The sequence below is a fragment of the Antechinus flavipes genome, chromosome 1, assembly GCF_016432865.1.
Source record: "Antechinus flavipes isolate AdamAnt ecotype Samford, QLD, Australia chromosome 1, AdamAnt_v2, whole genome shotgun sequence".
NCBI classification, from domain to species: Eukaryota; Metazoa; Chordata; class Mammalia; order Dasyuromorphia; family Dasyuridae; genus Antechinus; species Antechinus flavipes.
This window is the reverse complement of record NC_067398.1, coordinates 615,380,697-615,407,237: the sequence shown is the minus strand read 5'-3', so window position 1 is coordinate 615,407,237 and position 26,541 is coordinate 615,380,697. Positions and strand designations below refer to the sequence as shown.

The window sequence follows — 26,541 nt, the reverse complement described above, 5'->3', positions numbered from 1 at the left end:
TAAACCTATTCAGTACATAGGAGAATTAATGATAAAAGATCAGACCTCAAAATAATCCCCTTTTTTCTCTAGAGGAGTACTCATTCTAACTCCTGTCTCTCTCTCTCTCTCCATACACAAGCTATAGACAACTCCTTTATACTCCCTTTCAATATCTCTCTTCTCTCCTCTGATACTATCCCAACTCTGGTCAGGAACTCATCATCTCCTGCCAAGACTATGGCACTAACTGCTAGTGGTCCTGTCTGTCTCTAGTTTTTCCTTATTCCAATACATCCTCCATACTCTTCAATCCAGTGGTACTTGGCCTCCTGGCTATTCAACAAAAAAGACACTCCATCTTTTGGCCCCAGGTATTATATCCCACTCTGCCCCATTCCTGGAATGTTCTTCCTTCACTGATCTTCCTGGCTTCCTTTAAATCCTAACTAAAATTCCATCATTTACTGAAAGGTTTTTCCCAAGTCTTAATTCCAATACCTACCTCTCTTTGTTACTTCCTACTTATTCTGTACATAGCTTGTTTGTATATATTTGTTTACATGATGTTTCCCCATCAGATTTAAGTTCCTGGTGAACAGAGAATGTCCTTGGCTAGTGCTTGGCATATAATTGGAACTTAATAAAAGTATTAATTGATTGATTGTGAAGAATTTAAAATGAAATGGGATTCCATTTTGTAACCTATGCAAAGAAACTTAGAAAAGGAGAAAACTGAATGAACTGATGCTAAGTAAAGTCAACAAAATTAGGAAAACAATATACAAAGACTACAACAATGCAAAAATGAGTAACTGTAATAACCCTGAAAGAACAAAAGCACCCCACATCCTTCTCTGAAGAGTTGGCAAACCATGGATGTAGAAAACACAGATACTGTCAGATTCAGATGACATGTTGGTTAGTTTGCTGAATTGCTAGTTTTTCCTACTCTTTTTTTAAGGAAAAAGCCACAAGGGATGATTCTCTGGAGAGAAGATGAAAAAAAAGATACATTTGGAAATAAAGGTGACATTGTAATTAATACAATTTAATTTTTAAATTAATTTAATTTAATTTAAAAAATACTAAAATTAATAAAAAAGTTTTCAATAAAAAATATCAGAGCTAGTAAAGCTGTAAAATTTATCTAATACGACCCATAAATTTTCTAGATAACAAACTGAATCCTAAAGAGATTAATTCATTAAAAGATCACCTTATATAAGGGACCCAGGACAAAAGTCCCCAAGAATACTGTCATCATGAAGGGCTCTAGTAGAATAAATTCCCTACCAACCAAAATTACAAAGGTAATGTTCAAAATCATCAATTAGGAGCCAAAATATTCACTGGGATAGTATCCTAAAATTTTAAAAGAACTAAACTTTAATTTTAAGATATGGTTATTGTAATTTCCTCTTCTGCAATCTAGATTTATTCATTCATTTATTATAAAACTCTGCTCCTTCACCACTCTAAAACATTATATCTTGATTCCAATTTACTTAAGTTACTTGAAATGTCTTTAATTCTCATTCATAAGCCACAGGGCCTTAGTGTATGGAATTCTCTAAGTCAGATACATCTTTTTATAATTTAAATGTCCACAAATGTTAAGACTGGCAGCTCTCTGGCACTGGCAGCACATTTTAAAATCTGGTACCCATCCCATGGAATCTGAGTACAATCTCGTGGCAGAGAGAACAGCTGGTTTCTGTGACTTTGTTTTGTAATGTGGGGTCTGTGGCAAAGTTGAGTCCCAGTGGAGACAGAAACTGTTCTCTTCTCCAGGAATTAAAATTCAATTTTAAAGCTAAGGCAAACAGTTATATCTGATGGTTTCTATTTCTAAATCTAGAGTTTTGCCACTATAACAGGTAGTTTTTTGAGCTAGTTCACTTTTAGGAAGGAAAATACAAAAGTAAATAAAAAATTTTATTGTTCCTAGAGGAGTCAAAAAAAAATAAAATAAAGCTAAGGCAATTATAGATGGAAAAGACTAGTAGGTATTTGGTTCAAATCTCTAATGAATTAGCTTGGTATAATTTTTCTCTCTCTTTAATTATTTAAATTAAAGGACCCTTGGAAATAGTCACACAATATAAAAATTGAAAAAATATCATGTATACAACTTAATATACGTAGACATGAAGTGATAATATGAATTTTGACTTTGCTAGGTAGATGTAAAAATAATACACAAGCTTTTCTTTGAAGAATATATTATTGATGGGGGGAACCCTGAAACTGTCCTCTCTGACTTTGATGGGGGAAGCCATGGGGTGAACTCTTGAGAAAGCCTGAGAAACTCTCCTCTGGGAGAGCCTGCCTCAAGGAATCAAGATAAAGTGGTTTCATTCTGTTATCTCTGTGAGACTAGCTACACCCTCTTTTGAGTAGCTATACTCTCTGCTGAGTTGAAAATTAGTCCAGGAAACTATGCTCAAAAAGTTATCAAATTGTGCATACCTTTTGGTCCAGCAATATTTCTTTTTTTTTTTTAAATTTAAATTTAATTTTATTTAATAATAACTTTGTATTGACAGAATCCATGCCAGGGTAATTTTTTTACAACATTATCCCTTGCACTCACTTATGTTTCGTTTTTTCCCCTCCCTCCCTCCACCCCCCCCCAAGATGGCAAGCAGTCCTATATATGTTAAATATGTTGCTGTATATCCTAGATACAATACATATTTGCAGAACCGAACAGTTCTCCTGCTGCACAGGGAGAATTGGATTCAGAAGGTAAAAATAACTCGGGAAGAAAATTAAAAATGCAAATAGTTCACATTCATTTCCCAGTGTTCCTTCTTTGGGTGTAGCTGTTTCTGTCCATCATTTATCCATTGAAACTCAGTTAAGTCTCTTTGTCTAAGTCTAAGAAATCCACTTCCATCAGAATACATCCTCATACAATATCGTTGTCGAAGTGTATAATGATCTCCTGGTTCTGCTCATCTCACTTATCATCAATCCATGTAGGTCTCTCCAAGCCTCTCTGTATTCATCCTGGGTCCAGCAATATTTCTACTGGGCTTATATCCCAAAGAGATCTTAAAGAAGGGAAAGGGACCTATATGTGCAAAAATGTTTGTGGCAGCCCTCTTTGTAATGGCCAGAAATTGGAAACTGAGTAGATGCCCATCAATTGGAGAATGGCTGAAACTGTGGTATGTGAATATAATGGAATATTATTTTTCGGTAAGAAATGACCAACAGGATGATTTCAGAAAGGCCTGGAAAGACTTACACGAACTGATGCTGAGTGAAACGAGCAGGGCCAGGAGATCATTATATACTTCAACAACAATACTATATGATGATCAATTCTGATGGACCTGGCCATCTTCAGCAATGAGATGAACCAAATCAGTTCCAATGGAGCAGTAATGAACTGAACCAGCTACACTGAGCGAAAGAATCTGGGAGATGACTAAGAACCATTACACTGAATTCCCAATCCCTATATTTTTGCCTGCCGGCATTTTGGATTTCCTTCAAGGCTAATTGTACAATATTTCAGAGTCTGATTCTTTTTATATAGCAAAATAACGGTTTGGTCATGTATACTTATTTTGTATTTAATTTATACTTTTAATATATTTAACATCTACTGGTCATCCTGCCATCTAGGGGAGGGGATGAGGGGAAGGAAGGGGAAAATTGGAACAAAAGGTTTGGCAATTGTCAATGCTGTAAAATTACCCATGCATATATAACTTAATATAACTATTAAAAAAGAAAGAAAGAAAGAAAGAAAAAAGAAAGAAAAAAGAAAGAAAGAAAGAAAGAAAGAAAGAAAGAAAGAAAGAAAGAAAGAAAGGAAGGAAGGAAGGAAGGAAGGAAGGAAGGAAGGAAGGAAGGAAGGAAGGAAGGAAGGAAGGAAGGAAGGAAGGAAGGAAGGAAAGAGAAAGAGAGAAAGAGAGAAAGAAAGAAAGAAAGAAAGAAAGAAAGAAAGAAAGAAAGAAAGAAAGAAAAAAGAAAGAAAGAAAGAAAGAAAGAAAGAAAGAAAGAAAGAAAGAAAGAAAGAAAGAAAATTAGTGCAGGACCACTGCTACTTAGCTTGAACTTGAAGTAGTCTCATTCAACTGGAAATCTAGACCTGGGGCCAGTGACAACTCTCTTCTCATTCAACTTCATTCAATTGATCTCTTATAAAAAAGATAATTTTAAACTCATAATTTGCAGAGGCCCGAAGCAGGACCCTGCCTTGTCAAGGAACCTCTCCTTGGCATAGCTGCCTGCCAGGATTCCTGCTAGCTGTGAAGACATTCTCTTCTCAGCAATAACCCCTTTTTATTTCTCTGCCAGGATTTCCCTGCTAAGACCTTTATTTCTCTGTTAGGACCTTGTCACTCAGAAGTCTGTCTTTCTAGCAAAGCTGACTTCTGCAGGACCAACATTAAACTTCCTTTTTTTGTGCCACTAATATTTCAGGTTCATGAATTCTTTCACATTGAACCTGTGGTGTGGCCAGGGATGGCACCTGCAACTCCACTGGTTATTTTACTTGGCTAAAGTTGGAACATCACAGATGATTCAATTCAATGGGATGATACATGCCAAGAGTCATTTTTATAAACAATGGCAGACTAACATTGACCAGAAAATCCTTGAAAAATACAATGACATAAATGCCTTTATCAGAATTTAGGATTGAAGTGAATTATTTCTTACAATGAATTCTCTTTCTTTACTGACCTTTTGTATGCCCACAGACTGGCTAATATTCAGCTTTCTTTTTCTCTGAAAAGTATCCAAGTCCCAGAGCTGGGCCGTATCAGAAGATGTGGTGATGGCATACCTCCCCGATGCATGGACAGAGATGGAAAATATTGAAGATTCATGTCCACTCATCCAGCTAACCAGCTCTTTAGTGACTGTAATACAAACTTTAAATCTTACAAGGCGAATATAGAAAGAACTCTATTTGAAATCTACTGAATATTCAACGTATCAGGCTAGACTTTATAACAAAGAAATACCTTTACAGCAGGCTCAGAATTGTAAAGCATGATGAGTACACTTAAGGCATAAAAACATTCTGAAATGACTCCTTCCCAGAAGAGAAGTAGGAAAACTGCTTTTGTTATAATTACAAAGGCAATCTGAGACTATCTAAAGCAGAATTATGTTTTTAAAATGGTAAAAACTACAACTATGGGAAGAAGTTTTTGAGTCTGAGAAAATATTTCATGTCATTTCTAAGTTCTGCATAAATGGGTATGTTGTATAACTTGCTTCTTTTCTTCCTTCATAACTGAAGTTCAAAATTTAAGTAAATGTCTCCAGGTCAATACTCAAATCTATTGTTATGACACTGTTACAAGGTATATTCAGTAATATTCAAATCACCAACATTCCGCAAATATCTGGCTTTGTTTATAACTAAAAGGCTTAATACCATCAGTAGCTATGCATATGGAAATTTTTTAAAAAGTTAAAAAGAAAAACAGAAAAACTTGCTCTTTGCATCTGAAGAGAAAAAGATTATTTTTATCTCAAATGTTTGACTCAAATAGGTTACTGCCAATAACTGAATTGGCAGTGATCTGTGTTTATTTTTCCTACAACTTTAGAAAGGGTTGAGTTTCATCAGATAGGATCCATCAATTTAGAAATTGGATTAATGTGAGTCAGTGACATCTTGAAAGCAAATTGTGTCTAATAAGTCTTTAAATAATGGCCCATAAAGTCTTAAAAGCAGCTAAATGGCTCAGTAGATAGAGCATGGAGCCTGTAGTCAGGAAGACCTCAGATCAAAGCCATCCTCAGATACACCCTAGCTGTGTGACCCAGAAACTCACTTAACCCTGTTTGCCTCAATTTCCTCAAATTTAAATTGAGGCTATTAGCCTTAGCACCAATTTCCCAGGATTATAGAAAGGATCAAATGAAATAAAGTACTCTGCAAAGCTTAGAGTATTTTATAAATATTATTATTATTCTTGTGTGTAGATCTTTATTAAATAAATTTAAATAAAATGTCAAAACCTATGTATCTCAGTTAAAGGATCATAAGATTCATAACTAGAAGAGGCCATAAAGATCCTTAGATTCCAAACTTTCATTTTCTAATTGAGAAAACCAAGGCCACACAAGTAAAGTGAACTGCCCTATCACATAGGGAGTGAATGACAGAGTGATAAGGGAATTTGAACTCAAGTCCTCTGTGTTTAAATTCATTGCTTTTTCACGGTACCATGCTGTCTCCTCCTTCCTGAAAAATAAATTACTTTCAAGGAAAAATAACCTATCCACACTCTCAAAAGTAAAAATAAAGGTTATACTGATACTGGATAAAAATAATTTGTTTACATTGGTCACTTTGCAATATATATCAATGTGTGACTGTACTAAATGAGGTCTTTATTTCCCAATACCATTTAACTCACCAAAGTCTGACAGGTGACCTTTCATCTTCTCTCTCCCAGAATCAGGTCACCACCTCACTCCTGCACCAACTCCAATCTATGCCAACATGCACATAAATCTTTTTCACCTGTACATGCTTGTATGACCAGTAAAAAGTAAGCTTAGATGTGTATATTCCTAATGACCAAAGCAATATTCTGGGGTCACTAACTCAATGTCTAATTCATAGACATTTAGCTTAGAGAGATAAAATTCTTCTTCCAGATGAATTTTGTTATTATTTTTTCTAGGTCACTAAAATAGTTTTTGGTAGTCTGATTGGTATAGCACTAATTAATAGATTAGTTTAGGTAGTATTGTCATCTTTATTATATTTGCTCAACCTATCCAAGAGCACTTAATATTTTTTAGATCTGACTTTAATATAATTTAATCTGAGTTTAATACAGTCTGACTTAATATAGCTTAGATCTGACTTTATTTGTGTAGAAAGTGTTTTGCCGAAGCTAGCATTTCTAATACAATACTATTGAATAGTAATGGTGATAGTGAGCAACCTTGTTTCACTCCTGATCTTATTGGGCATGGTTTCAGTTTATCCCCATTACATATGATGCTTACTGATGGTTTTAAATAGATACGACTGACTACTTTAAGGAAAAGTCCATTTATTCCTATACTCTCAAGCGTTTTTAATAGGAATGGATGTCAGATTTTATCAAATGCTTTTTCTGCATCTATTGAGATGATCATATGGTTTTTGTTAATTTGGTTATTGATACAGACAATTATGCTAATAGTATGCATAATATTGAACCAGCCCTGCATTCCTGCTAAAAATCCTACTTGGTTGTGATGTATTATCCTGGGGATGATTTTCTGTAATCTTTTTGTTAATATTTTATTTAAGATTTTTGCATCAATATTCATTAGGGAGATTGGTCTATAATTTTTTTTTTCTGTTTTCAACCTATCTGATTTAGGTATCAGTACCATGTCTGTATCATAATAGGAATTTGGTAGGAGTTCTTCATTCCCTATTTTTTCAAATAGTTTATATAACATTGGAGTTAGTTGTTCTTTAAATGTTTAGTAGAAGCAAAATAACTGTTTGGACATGTATACATATATTGTATTTAACTTATACTTTAATATATTTAACATGTATTGGTCAACCTGCCATCTCGGGGAAGGGGTTGGGGGAAAAAGGGGGAAAGTTGGAACAAAAGATTTTGCAATTGTCAATGTTGAAAAATTACTTATGCATATATCTTGTAAATAAAAAGCTATAATAAAAAAATAAGTAAATAAAAATAAATGTTTGGTAGAATTCACATGTAAATCTATCTGATCCTGGGGATTTTTTCTTAGGGAGTTGATTAACAGCTTGTTCTATTTCTTTTTCTAAAATGGGACTATTTAAGCAATTTACTTCCTCTTCTATTAATATGGGAAGCCTATATTTTTGAAGGTATTCATCCATTTCACTTAAGTTATCAAATTTATTGGCATAAAGTTGGGCAAAGTTACTCCTAATTATTGCTCTAATTTCCTCTTCATTGGTGGAAAGTTCTTCCTTTTCATTTTTAAGACTAACAATTTGATTTTCCTCTTTTTCTAATCAAATTTACTAAAGGTTTATTTATTTTGTTGGTTTTTTCATTAAAAAGTTTTATTTATTAATTCAATAGTTTTTTACTTTCAATTTTATTAATTTCTCTTTTTAATTTTAGAATTTCAAATTTAGTATTTGATTGGGGGATTTAAATTTGATCTTTTTCTAGCTTTTTAAGTTGCAAGTCCAATTTATTGATCTTTTCTTTCTCTATTTTATTCAAGTAAGCCTTTAGAGATATAAAATTTCCCCTTATTACCACTTTGGCTGCATCCCATAAATTTTGGTATGATGTCTCCTCACTGTCACTATCTTGAGTGAAATTATTGTGTCGATGATTTGCTGTTTCACCCATTCATTCTTTAAGAGGAGATTATTTAGTTTCCAATTAGTTTTTGGTCTATTTACCCCTAGCTTTTTGTTGAATGTAGTTTTTATTGCATCGTGATTTGAAAAGAATGCATTTCCTACTTCTGCCTTTAATTTTGAGGTCTTTATCTCCTAATATATAGTCAATTTTTATATAGTTTCCATGAACTGCTCAGAAGAAAGCGTACTCCTTTCTGTCTCCATTCAGTTTTCTGCAAAGATCTACCATTGAGAGGTAAAATTCTTTAACAAATATCCGTGCAGTTACCAACATAAGATTTTTATATTTGAAAATTAGCATATACCATGGGGCAGCTAGATGACACAGTTGACAAAGTACAAGGAAGACAAGAAGATTCACCTTCCTGATTTCAAATCCAGCCTTGGAAATATACTGGCTGTGTGACCCTGGACCAGTCACTTAACTGTTTGCCTCAGTTTTGGGTTTTTTTGTTTTTTTTTTTGGTAAAATGAGCTAAAGAAGGAAATGGCAAGTCACCCCAGTATCTTTGTCAAGAAAACCCCAAATGCGGTCATGAAGAGTCAGACATGACTGCAAAATAACTGAATAACAATGTATGTCATGGCAATGTAACGAGAGCAATTTGTCATTTTGCTGCATGTAAGTTGCAAACAAAACTTTTTTTTTTAAGATTAGCATCTAACTCACTAGTTCTGAGACTATCTCTTTGTCATTACAAAAATCATGAAACATGCAGTGATTTCACAACTCTGATCTCATAAAGGAATGTATAATTACTCTATAAGATTGCATAATTAATCTATTTGGTTATAGTCTTATACTTACTGATTGTGGAGTGTGCTCTCATTGGGTCTGTCATGATGTTAAAGGGCAGAGTTGAATGACATTGGAACAACAGTAAATACAAAGTTTGGTATGACTTGCTCAATTTCTGCAGCAAGATAGATATCACAAGTGGGGAAGGATCTTATTATATAAGGCCTAAAATGAACAGTAGTAACACATGCATTTTATATATTATGAATTACTAAATGTTAATTTACTGAGTGCCTACCATGTGTCAGGTACTGTCTTCAGTGCTTGGAACACAAAGACAATCCCTACTCCACCTAAGGCTGGAGTGAAATAAGAACCAAAGAAAAGATGCACATGATGACTGCCATCACAGAAATGGAACAACAAAATGACACTAAGTGCTTAAGGGTTATGATGAGCAAGCTCAGCATCAGAGAAGAATAGAGAAAATGTGAGTGCCTCTCTTCTCTGAAGAGGAAAGCAGATATGGGTGCAGAGTACTATATTTGCCATCATTCACAGGTGATATACTTGGTTGGTTTTGTTGAACTGCCACCTTCCCTCCCCTCTTTTTTCCTTGCTTTATTATTTTTGAGTAATTGAGGGAGAAGCAGTGAAGTAAGGGAATAAGTATTTATATATCAGCTATTACATAATAGTCACTCTACTAGATGCTTTCAAATAATTCTTTCATTTGATCCTCACAATCACCTTGGGAGGAAGATACATTATCCCCATTTTACAGTTCAAGAAACTGAGGCAAACAGATTTGTCTAAATCATATAGCAAAGAAATGTTAGGGGCTAGGTTTAAAATCAGACCTTTCTGACTTCAGGTCTAGTACCCTGTCCACCTCAATGTTACCTACCAGCTCTATCCACTGTGCCAGTAAGTACTGGGATATGTTTGCCAGATGTAACAAGAAAAAAAAATCAAAAGGGAAAAACCTCTCATGTTGTTGATCATATAATCTGAAGTTTCCCAATGAGTTAATTACAACTGCCCAATTCACCTTTATAACCACTGATTACCCATGGACCTGCAGTAGCCACTATGCCTCTTTTTCCATATGTGATTCTTTTGGTGGGGATAGTGAAGTAGAGACCATTCCAAAGGCAGCTGACCCAGTTCTTTCCTCTTGGTTACTTAGGTTAATGGGCCAAGTGATATTTGGTGGACGTTTGTTTCTGTTGATACTATTCCTGGTATTCTCTCAGGAATCTTGTCAGTTAAAGAAAATAAAAATTAGTTGTCTCATAGAAAACACAGGGAAGCCTTTGTCTATGGCATACTATTTTTTTTGTTAGCATCCCTCATTTTTACAAAAGGTCAATTGCTGAAATGGTTTAGGATTTCAAGAAATTTTAGTAAAGTCCATTTAAATTTATTAGGAGAGTTTAATCATTAAATATATATATATAAAGATATAAAGTTGAATCTTCCGCAAATAGAATAATTATGGCTTAGTTTATCTTTTGTATAAATCTGGACTTATAGACTTTATCACCTTAAGACATGCAATTTCTACTACTGATAAAAGGCTAAAAGGAGTGCAGGCTCCTAGAAAAACTTTAGAAACTCCTAGAAATAATGGAATCTATAGTACGAAATTTATAGAGTATAACAAAGGAGAATATTTGCACTTTTTTTTTTTATAGTTAGGTTTTATTATGCTCATATGCTCAAATATATATGATCAAGCATCAGGGAAAATCTGAATAACCATGAGGATTCTGATAAGGTTTCTAATAAGAAAAATAACATCAGAGTGATAGAAAAATAATTCTAAATCATTAGTTTTGGGGTTGGTTTTTTTTGAGAAGCAATTAGGGTTAAGTGACCTGGCCAGAGTCACACAGCTAGAGAGTATTAAGTGTCTGAAGCCGCATTTGAACTCGGGTCCTCCTGACTCCAGAGCCTGTGCTCTATCCATTGTACCATCTAGCTGTCCGAGTATTTGCATGTGTTCCTTTTGAATTATCAATTAAATCTTTCTACATTACAAAAAGATGAGCAGGAAAGATTTTTACCTGTATCAAAACACTTAATGGAATAATCTGCCAAAGCCACAAGAAATTCAGACTTCCTGTGAAGATTAAAAGCCAGAGCTGTAGAAGCTTGATTTGTTCGTTGTACAAGGGTAAACCTATTTTTAAAAGAATTAATCAATTAGTATAAGAGACTACTTAGTTCACTTGGTTTGTACTAAGATAATCAACTTCACAACCTACATTTATCTTAACTTCCCAGTTAGAATACAACAAAATCTACTTAATGTATGTAAACTACAGAGTGCCTGTACAATTTAATCTTTCAATCAGGAGGTGCCAAGCTCTAGAACCTCAGAGTCATCATTTTGCATATCAACTCTCATGACATTAGAAAAGGTTAAAGGGCTGATCAAGAGGTTTTCAGAAGATAAAAGTACCAGATAAACCAGCTATATGTATTCTCTGACGTCCCATAATAATGCATAAAAGAGTACCCTGGTAATGGCAAGGAATATAGCTCTTAATAACTTTTTAAAAACTAATTTTAATTACCAGCCAATAAGTGCGGTATTAGTAAAGAAGAGAAGGAGCTCACAAATTTAAAAAAGAAAAAAAGTAAGTCATGGGTAGAAATCCTTTCAAAACAATTATTAACTTCTTTAGCATATGCAGGTGTCATGTCCTATTCATATCTGAATCCTCCAAAATATCAAACTTAAATAGAAATAGGGCCATCAAACTGTATATAAGGATCTCTTGTAGACCATATACTGACATAGAAAATTACACATTAACTTATTTATATTCTACAGCATATTAATTTACTTTGTCAAATATTTCTCAATTACATTTTGGTTTGTCTAAAGGCTGTACATTTGACAATTCTCCTCCAGACCATGAAGCTGCTCACCTGCTGGAATTTTTTTTAGCCTAGGTTTCCTTATCTCACCCAGACTAGAAATATAGTGACTACTCACAGGCCTGATCCCACTATTGATCTCAAGGAAGCTTCTGCCTTGAACAGTAAGTCCTCTTTAGATAGCCTTAAATCAGGTGGCTCAGAAATCCTGAGCTCAGCAACCCACCCCTTAGCAAGAGTCACAGGTAGGTGTTGCCATGCCTAGTCTCTTTGAATTTGATGCTGCCAACTGGAGAATCTGCTTACCTGTTTCCATTTAGGTCAAAAACATATATATTTCCTTGGTGGTCTCCAGCAATGAAGGCATCTCCTGTAGAATCAAAAGCCACATTCAAAAACCTGAGGGACTTCGGCTGATACTCTGCAGCAGTGTGAACAATGTTCACTATGAGTCTGTTTTGAAAGAAAAACAAAATTCATCAAAGTGTATGTCAGGCTTTAAGGGACATCCAAAAAAAATATGACTTTAGTGTACTTTTTTAGTGATGGTGTTTTCAAAATAAATTAAATGCTCCTCTACATCTCAATAAACAATTTTAAAAATAACTTCTGAGAGGATTCAGGGATTGTTTTCTTGAAGGAAGTGGGGCATTGGCCTGGACCTGTTATTTTATTGATTTGGGAAATACTCAAGGAGGGAAACTCCCATTATCAGTGGAGCTCAGCACCTCTTCTGAAACTTAAAATAACTGCCTAAGGCTCTGAAAAAGGTATACAACCAATGCATAGTCATACTTGAACCCAGATCTTCCTGGCTCCCAAATTTGCTCTCTACCTATTCCATCATGCATTCAGTCAGTCATTGTTAAAGTAATTAATGTGACAGACATATTATAATGATATTTGATAAAAATAACACAAAAGAATAGAGTCTATTAATTAGAAATTATTAATGAGTGAAAATTATCAATGAGATAAAATTTTTTTATCAATTGGCAGATGACATTCCATTGAGCTTTTGAATGTTACTGAATTTTTCAAGACATAGTAGCTATGAAAGATTTCTTTTAAATCTACCCTATCAAATATAAAACTAATATTCATAGGATAATACCAACACTCATAACATTTCACTTAAACTGTTACATTATTTTTAATGTTTTTTTAAAAAGTCAAGCTGATTTTAAATATTTCATTCTCATTATAAATGGGTTAGAAATATATAGGTGTAAACAATAACAGGTCAAAGATTATTATACCCTTCAAATTCCAAATAGATCTTTTTCTAGGGTTATTATTACTTTCTAGGACTACAAGAATAACAAATACTACCTGTTGACTAAAAGTACCAACAAAACCGGCTACTAAAAAATGTACAAAAACCTGCATGACTGAATAATATAATTGCTGGCTTAGCATGGTCCACAGTGGTTTCCAACCTGTGGAGTAAGTACCCATGGAGGACAGGCCCGATTACAAGGGATACCTAAACTCTACAGAACAGAGTGTTGTTCTTTTTTGCTCCTTATTTAATCTTCTCTATCCGGAATTAATGGCTCATATGTATATTTTTGCTGTTTTTCCCATAATTCTTTCAAAACTACTATTGACCTCTTGATAGCTTCCTTTTATCATTTACTGTCTCAGATATCAATAAAATTATTATTATCACATGATGCTATCTGAAAAGTTTTACATTAAATAAAAGGGGCCCTCATCCTTGAAAAAAATTACATAATATGAATGTTATGGAATATTATTGTTCTGTAAGAAATGACCAGCAGGATGAATACAGAGAGGCTTGGAGAGACCTACATGAACTGATGCTAAGTGAAATGAGCAGAACCAGGAGATCATTATACACTTCGACAACGATATTGTATGAGGACATATTTTGATGGAAGTGGATTTCTTTGACAAAGAGACCTGAGTTTCAATTGATAAATGACGGACAAAAGCAGCTACACCCAAAGAAAGAACACTGGGAAACGAATGTGAACTATCTGCATTTTTGTTTTTCTTCCCGGATTATTTATACCTTCTGAATCCAATTCTCCCTACGCAACAAGAGAACTGTTCGGTTCTGCAAACATATATTGTATCTAGGATATACTGCAACATATCCAACATATAAAGGACTGCTTGCCATCTAGGGGAGGGGGTGGAGGGAGGGAGGGGAAAAAAAAATCGGAACAGAAATGAGTGTCAATATAATGTAATTATTAAATAAAAAAAAAAAAAAGAAAAAAGAAAAAAATTACATAAGTAAAGAAAAAATTCCTGGTCTTAGAGCAGTGCTATCAAAAGGCAGCAAGATACATTTGAAGGAACAATAGCTTTACAATCCAAGGATCTGAGTTCAAATTCTGCTTGTGTGACTTTGAGCAGGTCACTTTTTTCTGACCCTGTTTCCTTAAAAGAAGTTAGACTAGATGGCCTCTACAATCCTTTCTAATTCTAAACCTATGATCCTATGAAATCACAGGGGGAAACCTAATTATGATGAAGACAGTGAACATTTCTCTACTTTTAAAGTATTCATTATCTCACTAAACCTGCACAACCATGTCTGGGGTTGGTATCAATCATAATTTTCAGATGAGGAAATGAAGAATCAATAAGGTTAGTCCTGGGGCATACATATTAAACACAGGGAGCAGATTCAAGCCCAAGCTTCTCCTGACTCCACATCCAGTATTCTTCCCACTTAGAGATGTACCAAGTGTGCCATAGAGGAAAGCAATCTGGACTTAGAAACAGAAAGACTGAACATGAATACTGCCTTACTGGGCATGACCAAGACAAGGTCATTTAACTTCTCTAACCATCAGTTTCCTTATCAGAATAATGGGAGATATTTTTGAACTTTCAGACTTAGAGTGAGTAAAGTACTATGAAAACAGTTAAGTGTAGTGTAATGTACTGTGTGTGTGTGTGTGTGTGTGTGTGTGTGTGTATTTATAGTTGTAGTTTCCTGAGCATAGGGTACCCATAGAGAGGCTACTTTTACCTATGGAGACCAGAAACCATTTTATAGCTTAAGCTCCTAAAAGTTGCATGGAGCACTAAGGGCCCAGGGTCACAGAGTCAATGTGCCAGAGGCAGGGCTGGAATCCATACCTTCTTGACTAGAAGGTCAGCTCTTGGATCTATTCTTTCACTAATTCTATTCTGACAACCATCATGTCCAGTTCTTTTTTAAAATCTTAATTTAATTGATTTTGTGTGACTTTCTAAATCATCTAACTAGAAACATTTTCTTTATTTTCACTAATAATGTACATTAAATCCAGTTAGGGGACAACATCAGTTTTTTTTAGGACCATCCTGAGGAACAGTAAAATTCATATAACTATTAATTCCCAAGAGAAGAAAAACAACTTTAAACCAAAGGACTGTGATGACAAATAAGCAGCTCAAAAATTCAGATAACTAAATTAAGAATATACACTTTGTATAACTACTGCTACTTATTATTACTACTACTTACTACATGAGACAGTTAATTTCAAAGGGATTGGGGAAAACTCAGAGCAATTGTAGGCTACCTAATGTCAGCAATAAAGCCTGAATTGTATGAACAGGAAATCTATCTTTTTATCTCTTGGACTGTGTCTACTCTGCTTTTTAATATTCTATATTGAAAAGAGAATGTGAGTTTTTACATTCTGGAGGTAGTGAGGAGAAAGGTGACAACACTCAGATGCCTAATCATACCACCAGAGGAAAATGTGCTTTTCCAATGATTAGGTAGTGAGCAACAGAAAAAGTTCCCATACCAGCCTATCATTTATAGGTAGTAGGTGCTCAGGAAACATGCAATGTTGCTTCAGATGAATAACGAGCAAACTCAAAACTGATAAGAGCCTACTATGTGCCACTATTATCTCATTTCATCCTCACAAGAATCCTGGGAGGAAGTGCTATTATGACTCCCATTTTACAGAATGAGGAAATTGAGGCAAATAGTGGTAACATAACTTAATCACATTAGTTGTGATTGAGAGTGGATTTGGAGTCAGGTTTTTCTGATTCCAGGGTACCAGTACTCTACCTATGTAACATTTAGCTGCCTATGATTGGCCTGGATCATGATTATTAAATAGTAGAATATTTTTAAAGAACCTACACATGCTAAATGCTATTAAAAACCATTAAAAGGAAAAAAAAAAGAAACAAAGAAAACCTCCAATATTCTCTCAGTGATACTTTTAGATAGTTTTGGATCATGGAATGCCATGAAAAAAAAAATCCTCCCAAAGGGGAAGGGGAAACTTCACTATAAGTGTAAGGAGGTAGCAGCATGGTACTAATTATGATGGAAAATGTGGCAGAGAACTCAAAAGAGAGTACTATTCATTGAGTAAGAGCCAGAGTTGATGGGTTATATTGGTATTCACAAAATATTAAAAGTATCAGAGGAAAGTCTATAGTGCATCAGGTAGAATACTTCCCCAAACCAATGAGATGGAATTCAGATGTCAATGGATTTGTGAAGAGATATACCAAGAAGGGTTATGATAGATGCTACAGTAACAGAACTTCAAGAAATACAGAAGACTGAAAAATGCTAGAGAAACACTAGCAGTCAGACCCAAGAGGCTGCATTTTGAACAAATGTATCAGGCAACCTTTGGTGTGCAGCACTACCCAGGTAGACAGACTGTCTTGCCTCTCTGCCTTTCTGCCATACATAAATTGAAAATTCTTATCAATGGATAATGCTCAAAATCCATCTTTCTCTGTCCTTGCTTCTAGGATATAGCATGTCATTCAACCCAACAACTTGTTGAAAACAAAAACAAAGGATGAAGATGAGGGCCAAGAATAAAATATATATACAGGTAAGTAAATCTGAGGTAAAAAGCAGCTCCTAAACCAGATCACAGATTTAAGATCTGGAAGGTTCTTTAAAATAAGATCTAGGCCAACATCTTCATTTTACAAGCAAGAAAACTTGGGCTCAGAGGGGTTATATAACTTGCCTAAGGTAATTAGATTGGTTAATGAAGCAACTAGTTTTGAACTCAGGTCCTTGGAGTAAGAAAAGGCACTGAGAAAGATAAAGATTCTAATTAGAAGAGAGGAGGAAAGACATTTCAGGCCTAGGAATAATCTGAGAAATAGATATCCATTCCCCAAAAGATAAATGATCAAAGGATAAAGACAATTCTCAAAATAACTACAGGCTACTAACAATCATATGAAACCAAATTAAAACAGATTATTGCAAATTAAAACAGCTTTATGGTTCCATGATTATGTAAATTAATTTAGCAAAGACAAATATAATTTAAAAAAGGAAAATGACAGTTGCTGGAAGGGTTGTAGAAGGACAGGCACATTTGTGATGAACTCTTGGGAGAGCTTTGTGATGGTTCAACAATTCTGGAAAAGAATTTGGAAGTGTATTCCAAAAATCACTAAACTGTCTTTGGTTTGGCAGTGATACTATCAAGCTTCAACTCCAATGAGATCAAAGAAAGGATTAATTTGAAAAAAAATTCATAGCAGTTCTTTTTGTCATAGCAAGAGAGGGGTTATATTTATACATCAAGGGATGACTAAGCAACTGATGGTAAATAAATGTAACACAATATTATCCCACCATAAAAAATAGCAAAATGGATGGATTCAGGAAAACATGGGAAGACTAATATAAACTGACAGAAAGGACTAAGCAGAACCAGGAGAAACACATACAATAATAACACTGCAAAGTAAAACAAGTTGGAAAGATGATAAACTATACTTTTTACCTCTTGAAAGAAAGGTGATATATGAGTTAAAGGAGATAAACATTTTCTGACATGGCCAATGCACAATCTGTTTTACTTAATGATACTTGATACAAGTTTGGGGGACGGGTTAGGGTAGGAAGAATAGTAAATGATACAAAAAAAAAAAAAAAAAGAGCATTAATGAAATACTGATAAAATACACACAATAGAGGTTCAGAAAAAGACAAAACCGGGGTGGTATTGGAATTACCATACTGAATTATTATATACTCTTAAAACAAAACACCAAACTATACATAACTGAGATTCATGATTTCATTTTTTTTGGTCTTTATTTTTAATAGGAAAATCATTTGTTTTAAGTACACAGACAGGAGGTGGGTTTCTAAATTCTATTTTTCCTCAAAATTTTATTTTTCCAAATACATGCAAAGATGGTTTTCAACATTCCCCTCTATAAAACCTTACATTATTTCTCCTGCTCTTTTCTCTCCCCCAAGACAGCAAGCAATCTGAAATAGGTTAAACATGTGTAAATCCTTCTAAACATATTTCTATATTCCTATGCTGCACAAGAAAAATGAAATCAAAAGAAAAAAAAAAAGCAAGCAAGCAAACAATTTAAAAAATAAGTGAAAGTACTATGCTTAGATCCCCCTTCAGTCTCCATATTTCTCTCTTTGAATGCAAATGGAACTTTGCATCCCAAGTCTAATGGAATTGCCTTGAAACATCTCATTGTTGAAAAGAACCAAGGGATTGCTAAATTCAAAGAACAATCTTGAAGGCCAGTGTGGATATAAAGTAATGTTGAATCAGTCAACAATCATTTATCAATAAACAATTCTAAAATTCAAATTAAGACAACTCTGAGATACTTCACACCTCTCAGATTGGCTAAAATGACAGGAAAAGATGGTGACAAATGTTGAAGGGGATGTGGGAGAGCTGGAACATTAGTGCCTTGTTGGTGGAGTTGTGGATGGATCCGGCCATTCTGGAGAGCAATTTGGAGCTGTGCTCAAAAAGTTATCAAATTGTGCATACCCTTTGATCCATCAGTGTTTCTATTAGGCCTGTACACCAAGGAGATCTTAAGGGAAGGAAGGGGATCCATATAGGCAAAGGATGTTTGTGGCAGTCCTTTTTGTGGTAGCAGGAAACTGGAGACTGAGTGGATGTCCATCAGTTGGAGAATGGCTGAATAAGTTATGGCATATGAATGTTATGGAATATTATTTTTCTATAAGAGGTGATCAGCAGGATGATTTCAGAGAGGCCTGGAGAGACCTGTATGAACTGATGTTAAGTGAAATGAGCAGAACCAGGAGATCATTGTACACAGCAACAACAAGATTATATGATGATCAATTTTGATGGATGTGGCTCTTCTCAACAATGAGATGATTCAGATCAATTCCAATAATCTTGTGATGGATCACAACATAGCATTCTCACTTTTTATTGTTTGCTTGCATTTTGTTTTCTTACTCATATTCTTTCATTTTTGATCTGATTTTTCTTATGCAGCAAGATAATTGTATAAATTGTATTTATATTGTATTTAACATATTTTAACATGCTTAATGTATATCGGATTACCCTAACCAATAACACAGAATTTTGGAAAAAGGGGTGGGCTTGAGAGAGAAGATAATGAGTTCTTTTTAGGACATGTCACATCCCTACTCTGTCTTCTCTTCTTGAAGCTAAAAAACACCTAATGCCCTCAGCTGAGGTCCTTCACTATCCTAGTTACTCTTTTCTGAAAAACCTCCAATTTGTTAATGTCTTTACTAAAATATGACACCCTGAAGTGTAACTGTTAACTGGGGAAGGAGACAAGACATTCCTCAGTTCTGGATACTATGCTTTCTTGGCTATCTTGTCCATATTGTTAATGTCTATTGAGTTTGTGGTCCACTAAACCCCTCAGATCTTTTTCAGATCCAACATTGTCTAGACAAGGATTGCTAAATCTTCTACTTACAAAGTTGACTTTAAAAAATCCAAATATACTATTTGTAATTTGTTCATTTATGCCTTTTAAAAATAAATCGGTTTTCTTTATCCAAATTTACATTTTTGTTGTAAAATCCCTCAATACCACTTACCTGGCCTATTATAATATTGGAACACTACTTTCATTCTCCCCTTTCTGCAACTTACCCATAATACTGTCAGAACAATTTTCCTTATGCATAGATTTAATTATGTCGCTCAGTTCAAAAATCTTTAGGATTGACTACTACATAATGACTTATGTTCAAACTTCCTTGCCTAGTAATTCAATCAAAAAGCTTTCACAATCTACTGCTACCTTATCTTTCTAATCCTATCTCATAGAGCCCAGACAAACTACTCTACTCTGTGTCTTGGCTTATATGTTTTTTTCTATGGCTGAACTATCTTTCTACCATTCTTCGCTTTATCGAATTCCAACCTAGATTTTAGGGCATAGCTTAAATGTCACTCCTTTTATGATGTTTTTCTTGATCCTCCATTAGCAATGATCTTTTACTCTGATTTCACTTAACTTTTAGGGCAGCTATCTACTTTTAAACATCATCTTTCTATTAGACTATAAGCACAATAAAGGCATGGAATTTTGTTTTCTCCAAAATTTCTCTCAAGCACTAGTATACTTCTCAAAGTCCTTTAATATTTGTTGGAGGAATAAATGACTGGATATTTCAGAGTTACCAATATGACTTTGGATTGCATGGCTAAATAGCCTTGAAGACTATGGAAAATTTTGATGTTAGAAAGAATGAGATATATAAATTCTTTCAGAGCAAGGCACAATTTCATATTCTGAATGAGAGAGTAAACTATTTAAAAGGCTAAGTAGTGGGCCTTTTTCAATTGAGTGGTTATCTCAAAAATAAGGAATTGTGCATTTCTGAGAGGTCACAGCTCTGTGACATAACATCAGAATCAACATTATGAAGTAAATGGATCAGAATTAGACTCACTAAATCAAATATTCTGAAACTAGGTCCATGAACTTTAAAAAAAAAAAAGTCTTTTGATAATATTAACTCCACATAAATGTGTTTTTTTTTAAATCTGTGCAATTTGTTTTATGCATTTAAAAACTTATTCTGAGAAGTATTTCATAGGTGTACCCACATTGCAAAAGGAGTTCAGGACAAATGAGAAAGTTCATAACTCCTGCTGTAAATCAAGGTGATATGTTTTTTACCCACAAAATACATAATGAAAACTCAATAACCAATAGTTCACTGCTTTGAACCAAGAGAATTATTATTTTGAACATCAGCAGCTCTTCCAAAAAAGAAAAGCCATCAATTTATGCCATTTATTCGAATACTTTATGCATTTATTATCAATATTTTTATACAAATCAAATTAAATGCTATTCTACAAAATAAAGCTACTATTTGTAAAATTTTATGAATAGCATATTTTGATCTTCAGATAAATTCTAATCACAGACTATTTTTTAGGAAAGGAATAAGCCCATAAATTCTTCTCTTCTCAAATAAATTTATTCTTTATTTATAGGAAGAACCTGTATTATATCATATACATATATTGTAGAGTTTTGCTTTACTATTGATTTTCTTTATTTTTAAGTGCTATCAATGAGAGTACTTGAAAACGTCTTACAAATGATTCAGCACCCACTGCTGGTTCAAAATTATTTTAGATGGCCTACTGGACAGAATGGTTTCTTTAGTATATCTGTTTTCAGCTTGGTAACAAATTTCCCGAACTTCATCCCTTATTCTACAGATAAAACTCTTCTCAACAATATCAATGATATTCACACTGGAGATCTTGTACCCCAAGGTGATAAACAAAGAGCTCACAGACTCTCATGGATAGAAGGAATCTTAAGAGATTGCTTAGTTAAAATTTCTTAGTTTACCTATAAAAAATCTGAAGTCTAGAGAAGTTCAGTGGCTTCTCTAAATACAAGTAGTTTTTAGTAGATACAGCCCTAGAAGTCAAGGTCATGTTAAATGCTTGTGAGCAAATTTTTCTGATAAAGGCTTTATTTCTCAAAAATATAGAGAATTAAGACAAACATAAAAATAAGAACCATTTCCCAACTGATAAATGGTTCAAAGAATACAAACATGATATTTTCAGATGAAGCAATCAATACTTCCAATAGTCACATAAAGAGATGCTCCAAATCACTAATAATTGGAGGAATGCAAATTTAAATAACTCTTAAGACTCCAATGAATACATATTAGATGGGCTAACAGAAAAGGAAAAGGACAATTGCTGGAAGGGATGTGAAAAATTGGGAAACTTCCATGAATTCAATCAAAATGAAATGTACTGTATACAAATAGCAATATTCTGGGATGATCAGCTGTGAATGACTTTACTATTCTCAGCAGTACCCATGATTACTTGGAAGGACTTAAGATGAAAAATCTTATCCATACCCAAAGAAGGAACTGATTGTTATCTGAATACAGATTTAAACATTCTCCTTCTCTTTCTCTTTTTAATTTTGTTTTTCTTGAGGGTTATTTTTTCATTAGGGTGAGAGTTCTATGGTTTTTTTCACAACATGACTTAGGAAATGTCTTGCACTGCATAACTTCATATATGATTTCTTAATTGGGGGTAGGGATAATGGAGAGAATCTAGAATTCAAATAATATTTCAGTTCTTTTTGTGGTGGCAAAGAATTGGACATTGAAGGGATGCTCCTCAAGTGGGTATGACTGAACAAATTGTAGTATGTGATTTTGATAGAATACTATTGTGATACAAGAAATGAAGAACAGGATGACTTCAAAAAAATCTAGGAAGACATATAAAATGAAGTGAGCAGAATCATGAGCACATTGTATATAGTAAAAGCAATATTAGAAGAATGATTAACTGTCAAAGACTAGCTAGTGTAATCAATACAATGATTCAAGACAATTCCAAAGGACTTATAAAGAAAAATACTATCCACCTCCAAGAGAGAGAGAACTAATGAACTCTGAATGCAAATCGAAGCATACCATTTTTCTCCTTTATTTTTATTTATTTTATGTTTTCTTTTGCAACATGGGTAATATGGAAATGTTTTGCATGACTTTACATGTATGGTCAATATCAAACTGTTTTCTTCTCAAGGAGTGGAGAGAATTTGGAACCCAAAATTTTAAAAAAAGAAAATGTTTAGACAAATTTTATATACAACTGAAAAATATTTAACAAGATAAGAAAAAATAATTTTAAAAAATAAATGCCATGAGATGACAGGTGCAATTTGAAGGATAAGACACAAATTTCTGAACAAGTATGCTCAACACGGGAACTTTTTTGACTATGCATAATTTTCTACAAGAGTTTTATTTTTCTCCTTTTTTTTTTTTTTCAACTGAGAGGGAAGGTAGAAAAGGACAGAAAATAATTGTTAAAATAAATTTTATTTTATTAAATGCTTATTAATTAAAATAAAAAATTTGTAAGAACTAAAAATGCTTGTTCTTAGACCACAGTAATGATTACCATGAAAGAGAACACTATTTTCCCATATTAAAGATTTGCTGTTAATAATACACCTTTGGGCCTCGGACCAAATCTTGTTCTTGGAAAAAATTTTCTCCACAATCTCCACAATCCACAATTCTCCACAATCATCTCCTAATCTTCACTTCACTTACTCTCATTTCTTCTTAACCTACCCCTCTCCCTATTTTTTCATTCCTAATCCAAGGCTAATTGTCTGTTTGGATCAGGTGGGTGGTGTAGTAAATAGAGGACCAGGTCTGGAGTGAGGAAGACCCATCTTCCTGAATTCAATTATGGCTTAATTTACTAACTGTGTTAACAAGGTAAGACACTTAACACTATTTGCCTCAGTTTCCTCATCTGTAAAATGAGCTGGAGAAGGAAATGGTAAACCATTCCAGCATCTTTGCCAAGAAAATCTCAAATGAGGTCAGGAAGAATTGGACACAACTGAAAAAACAATTGTACATTTATTCAACAAACACACTGAGTATCTGCACAGTACAAAGCCAGGCACTGTGCAAGGGTACAAAAATGGACAAACGTCGCCCTTACCTTCCCAAGACTATTTGCAAGTCCCAGTACTTCAGTCTCTGTCTCCTCTCTACATCACTAGCTCATAGTTCCTTCCTTCCCTCATATCACTACTCAGTCAGACATAACAGAGGAGAATGTGGCACTACACTACAAGGGCAGAAGGAATCTTGGTTATGTGAGGAAGACGATCTTCTTCCCATCACAATGAATATGTGTTTAATAAATGTTTTCTAACTGACATTCAAGAGTGTGAATGCATGGCCTTATAAATATCACCAGGAAGAAACAATAAGCCACGCATCTAGGAAAACTAAACGGGTACTGGAAAAAAATATTTCCTTAAATAAAAAGAAAAAGAGAATAGAATAATGCCAGTAGGACTTGAATTTGAAGGACCTGGGTACAATTCCTGATTTTGACACATTAATTTCCCCATTTGTAAAATAAAACTAGGGTCCTAAATTTAGAGCTGGAAGGAACTGCAGGTGCCATTTAATCCTACAAAGAAGGAAACTGATACTAGAGAGAACACAGAAGCCATCTAATCCAACAAAGAGGGAAACCGATGCCAAATGCTGTTTTTGTTTTTACAAAGGGTGAAACTGATGTCCAAACATCATTAAATCCAACCCTCCTTGTTTCTTACACGGGAGGAAAAAGATGCCCTCATTTTAACAAACCAGGACACTGATGCCAAGTAGAATCCAGAGGCCATTTAATCCAAACCCATTGTTTTACTTTTTACAAAGGGGTAAACTGAGGTCCTCATTTAAAAAAACAAAAAACAAACAAAAAAAAACCTGATGTCAAAATGAGAACGCAGAGGCCATCTAATCTAAACTCCTTTTCTTTTTAACAGAAGGGGAAACTGACCTCCGAATTTTCACAACGTGAGTAAACTGATACCCCTCTAAATTCCCTACTTAACTTGCCCAAGGTCACGTCGGGATTCGAACCCAGGTCCCAGAATTTCCTAAAGCTGGGCTCTCGCAAGTGCTCCAGCAGGCCGCTGATCGCGCAGCGTCTAGGATCCAGTGAGAGATGATTGAACAATCCTGGCTCGGCCTCCTCATCCCTTCCCCCAGAACCCCCGCCTTTACCCGTCCCGCGTTGCCGGGCAGGGCTTCCGGAGCCAGATCTTGCCGGACTCCTTGTTGCCCACGTCGGATTTCTGCATGGCGATGGCGGCGGCGGCGGCGGCGGCGGCGTCAGCGTCCAAAGCGGACCGATTTGGCCCGCAGGAGCTGCGGTTGGTTAACCGTTCCCCGTACCTTTCCCGACTGCCACCACGCTCTGCCCGCCAGCGCCCCGGGAGGCTCAAGTCATTGCCGCAGGTCTAGAAAACTCAGCTGCCGCGGGCCGCACCAACATGTGCGGGGGTATCTGCTCAGTATTGAATTAGATGGCCGCTAAGGCCTCTTCCACTTCTAAGATCTAAGATTCCGTTCCATCTGTCTCTCAAATTGAAAATTTTATTTTTCATTATCTACTACTGATTTTCCCTTAAAACTGCATCCCAGCAGCCGAATGATCCATCCTCCCCTTTCGATCTCAGGGATGGAATTGGCCAATCATGAACTCCTTGGACTCCTCCCCTGCTTCCAAGGATTGTCCTAGGAGAACTCTAAGGCTTCTGGGAATGGTAGTTTACTATTTAATTCTCAGGCGCTTAAAGAATAAGGATTAGAGGAGCTTTGGGAGCCCTCAGTTTGATAGATTTGGAGCTGGAAGAACACTATAGAGATCTTTGAACCCAAAGCACTCATTGTAAAGAGGAGAAAATTGAGGCAAAGATTAAGGATCTGCTTGTGTAGCTAATTGATTAAGAACCTCCGTCCGTGGGGGTAGCTTCCCCTTCAAGACCCCAGTATCTCCATCCTTTTAGAGTACTCTGGTTGTTAAGCAATCAAATCACTCAATCAGCAGACGTTGTGCTAAGGCTTGGGATTAAAAATCAAATCAAGAATCATTTATTAAGCGCCTGCTGTATTCCAGGCTAACCGCTAGAGATAAAAAAGGAAGGTAAAAAACAGTCTTCCCTCTTAAGGAGCTTCATATACTATTGGGAGAGACAACATGCAAAAAACTACGTACACACAATGCTAATATAAAAGTGAGACAGTTCTTGATGTCAGGGAGCTTATAGTTTAACGGGAGCATACATCAGATATAAAAGAGGGGAACCCAGGAACGGGAGTTTTCCTCTAAACAGGAATGTTTATTTTGTTTTGATTGTGCTAAATATAATATATTTGAATTTTCATTTATTTGTCATTCTGGAGTTCAGCTTCAATCAGCTGTCTCCCTGGTGTAGTTAGGACATAATTTCTAAAAAAACCTAGAGAGATTCATTAGGGAAGGAGGAGGATGGGCGAGAGCTGCAATTGGTTAAATGATAAAATTCCTAGCCTCAATAGCCTCCATAGAAACTGGAGAGGGATGTAAAGCAAGATTTGGGGGCAATTGGCTCCTATAGTTACCTAAATCTTGAAGGAACCTTAAAAGTCATTAATCTAATTTCCTTATTTTATAAATAAGGAAACTGAGGCCCAAGGAAATTAACTGACTTGCCTACTTTTTCACAAGCAGGGATTATAGGTGAGAGCTGAACCCAGAACCTCTTGACTCCAGAGCTAGTCTCCTCTTTACTGTATAGCACTGTTTGCTGTATATTATGCTATAGGAATTTTTACTCTGGTATTAGGCCCAAAAAAATGTCATATGTTGCCTTCAACCTAAAATTGCCATTTTATCATTTTCTTCCCATTATATCTAATTTTGCCCTCTAGAGCAGA

General features: G+C 34.9%; 1 protein-coding gene across 1 annotated transcript in view; it reads right to left on the bottom strand.

The window, feature by feature from the left end:
• Positions 1–25,030, bottom strand: part of TBC1D31 (TBC1 domain family member 31) — a 75,262-nt gene extending 50,232 nt beyond the window's left edge. Inside the window, exons 1-4 of the mRNA XM_051971039.1 lie at positions 24,847–25,030; positions 12,279–12,425; positions 11,153–11,268; positions 4,687–4,865 (exon numbers count right to left, since the gene is read on the bottom strand). Of these exons, the coding sequence (XP_051826999.1) occupies positions 4,687–4,865; positions 11,153–11,268; positions 12,279–12,425; positions 24,847–24,923 (519 nt within the window). The 5' untranslated portion in view covers positions 24,924–25,030. The remainder of the gene's footprint in view (positions 1–4,686; positions 4,866–11,152; positions 11,269–12,278; positions 12,426–24,846) is intronic.
• Between the last annotated feature and the right edge of the window lie 1,511 nt (positions 25,031–26,541).